A 2,781-nucleotide genomic window follows, 5' to 3' on the forward strand; every position below is an offset into this window, starting at 1 on the left:
AGTATTTTCTCTCCTGCAAGCCATCCAACACCCATTTGCTCTGCCTTTTGTTGCTGTTCATGTCTACAGGTAGTGAAATGGGTTCAGAGAGATGACCTGGTCACTTTATATTTTGTGAACCAGCTTGCTTTCTGGAAGGATTAGCTGCCTGAACTAGTAGGAGAAAGGAAGGATTACAGCTGCCTCAGCTAATAGCAGCTTAAATCACTCTGGAGTTGTAGTGTTAGTTCTCAAACACTGTCCTGCTGTAACTTCAGCCTCATACAAGAATACATTTTCTGACACTCAAGAATGAGGAAGATCCTAGCTTAACTATCATTAAGCCTGGATACCAAAGTTAGGCACCTAAAACTGTATTTGGGATCCTACATAAAAGCAACTTAATTTTCCAGGGTTTTGAGAAGTCTTTTGACTCAACATAAGATAGTGATGTTTTAATAGAGCAATTTTTATTTAAGAGCCTAAACACAGATTCAGACATGTAAATCCAGGCATGCGGCTTTGAAATAAACACAGAGTTAAAACTATATGCAAACCTCCAAGACCAGAACTATGCACATGTATGATGTGAAACCATGGGGGGGGGGGGAAATGGGTTTTAGCAATGAAGCTAAATCTAATAGTAAGTTATCTACATAAGATTATATTACAGAGTCTGAAACTATGAGTTGCTTTATTTTGATCTAATTATCTCACTATTCTTAATAAGTATCACAGGTTTGAAGAAGGGGGGTGAACAAGTGCATGGGAAATGTCTACTGACTGTGAAAGAGAGTAAGGGGTGAAGGTGGCCATGGGAAGAGGTTAATGTGTGGCTGCTATATGCTTTTGGAATGGACTTCATATACCTGTCACCCCTCTGCGGTAAGAGCAGCAGGTTCCCATCTTTCTGGGATGGGACTTTGTTTGCTGGGGGACGGGCGTAGCTTACGTGGAGGCAGGGTGATCTCTCCCTGTGGGATGGCTGTGTGCGTGAGAAACACGCAACCACTTATCCCTCCGGAACAGGGTGATGAGGTCCCTCACACCGACCAAGCCCTGCACAGGGGGTAATAGTTTCCAGGGATAGCTCTGCCTTACAATACAATTGCAAAATAGCTGGCACCTGACGACTCTTGGGGCTGCTGCCAGGGGCTGCCTGTGTCTGAGAAGTCACAGGCCTCTTCTCCATAGACATCTCCTCACTGCTGTCCTCTCCCTGAAGGCTTACGGCATGGGGTATGGGCTGCACCCAGGCAGCGACGGCAGTGGGGGGTACTGACGACGAGGCAGCTCCTTCCTTCTCGCAGGTGGTGTCATGGTGATAGGAAACCAGCTCATTGCTGAAGTTGACCCTCTCCACAGTGGATCTGTGTGTGCCACAGCAGCAGCACTGGCAGCCCAGGAGGTTGCTGAAAGCCCGCCTGAAGTCTGCGTTGAAAGCATAGATCACTGGATTCACTGAGGAGTTGGCCCAGCCAAACCACACAAAGACGTTGAAGGTGGTTTGGCCAACACAGGGCGACTGTCCTTCGCGGTCTCTCTCGAGCTCGGGCTGGCAGAAAGGCAGCAGACAGTTGAGCAGGAAGAAGGGCAGCCAGCAGCAGACAAAGACTCCCATTATGATAGAGAGGGTCTGCAGCACCTTGGTCTCCTTGCGCAGGGAACTCCGCAAAGAGGAGGTGGGCTCCTTGCCGTGAGGTGGCCACTGCCCCCCCGCTCGCTCGAGGGTGGAGATGCGGCGGATCTGGGCCTGGGCAATTCGGTAGATCCTGGTATAGGTGATGATCATGATGGCCACGGGAATGTAGAAACTGATAAGGGAGGAGGCGATGGCATAAGTGCGGTTCAGGCTGACATCGCAGCGGGGCGTCCCAGGCTGCCGGGAGCCAGTGTAGTAGTAGGAGTCGGCTTTATGCCAGTGTAGCTGCACTGGGACAAAGGAGATGAGGATGGAGAGGGCCCAGGCCACGGCTATCATGGCGCAGGCAAGGCGCTGCGTCATCCTGCGCTCGTAGCGGAAGGGGCTGGCGATGGCCCAGTACCGGTCCAGGCTGATGATGCAGAGGTGGAGGATGGAGGCGGTGGAGCACATGATGTCGAAGGCCACCCAGGTGTCACAAAAGCGGCTGCCGAAGAGCCAGGAGCTGCCGGCCACCTCGGTGACCGCCTTCCAGGGCATCACCAGGAGGGCCACGCAGAGGTCTGAGACGGCCAGCGACAGCACGAACCAGTTGGTGACCTTGGCACGCAGGTGGCGGAACCGCAGGACGGCCAGGCACACCAGCGCGTTGCCCACCAGCGTGCCCAGCACGAGGGCGCCCAGCAGGCACCCGGTGAGGGCCCGCAGCGCCCGCGGGCCGTCCCCCGCCGCCGCCGCCGCCGCCGCGTTCGCCATCAGGGCTGCTCCCCCGGCCGCCGCGGCTCCGCCCGCGGGGCCGCGCCGGCCCCGCTGCCCCGGAGGAAGGGCCGGCCCCGCTCCCCCGGGCCCCCCGCGCCGAGGGGGAGCCGGGACCCCCGGCAGCCGGCGCCGTCCGCGGCCGGGAGGGCGGCCGCCGACGGGGGCATCTCTGCCCGCCGCCGCCTGCCTCAGTTTCCCCCCCGGCGGCGGCGGCGGCGGCGGCGGCGGGCGGCGGGGCGGGCCGGCTCGGGGCTACTCACCGCGCCGGCTGCTCGGGGCCGCCCGCCTCCCGCCTCGCCGCGGCTCCTTCCGAGGAAGGGGCCGTCCCGCCGCGGCGCCAGCGGGGAGCGGGCGGCGGCAGCCCCTCGGCGGCGGCAGCCCCTCGGCGGCGGAGCTGCGTC

General features: G+C 58.5%; 1 protein-coding gene across 1 annotated transcript; it reads right to left on the reverse strand.

Annotated features, from left to right (window-relative positions):
• Nucleotides 1-432: 432 nt before the first annotated feature.
• Nucleotides 433-2,377, reverse strand: LOC128146755 (D(1)-like dopamine receptor). The gene has a single exon (XM_052798463.1). The coding sequence runs from the start codon at nt 2,375-2,377 to the stop codon at nt 992-994; it is 1,386 nt and encodes a 461-aa protein (XP_052654423.1). The 3' UTR covers nt 433-991.
• Between the last annotated feature and the right edge of the window lie 404 nt (nt 2,378-2,781).

Source organism: Harpia harpyja, chromosome 10 (genome assembly GCF_026419915.1).
Source record: "Harpia harpyja isolate bHarHar1 chromosome 10, bHarHar1 primary haplotype, whole genome shotgun sequence".
Lineage (NCBI taxonomy): Eukaryota > Metazoa > Chordata > Aves > Accipitriformes > Accipitridae > Harpia > Harpia harpyja.

Coding starts and splice junctions, on each gene's coding strand:
- LOC128146755 (XM_052798463.1), bottom strand. CDS start 2,377: ATGGCGAACGCGGCGGCGGCGGCGGCGGCGGGGGACGGCCCGCGGGCG.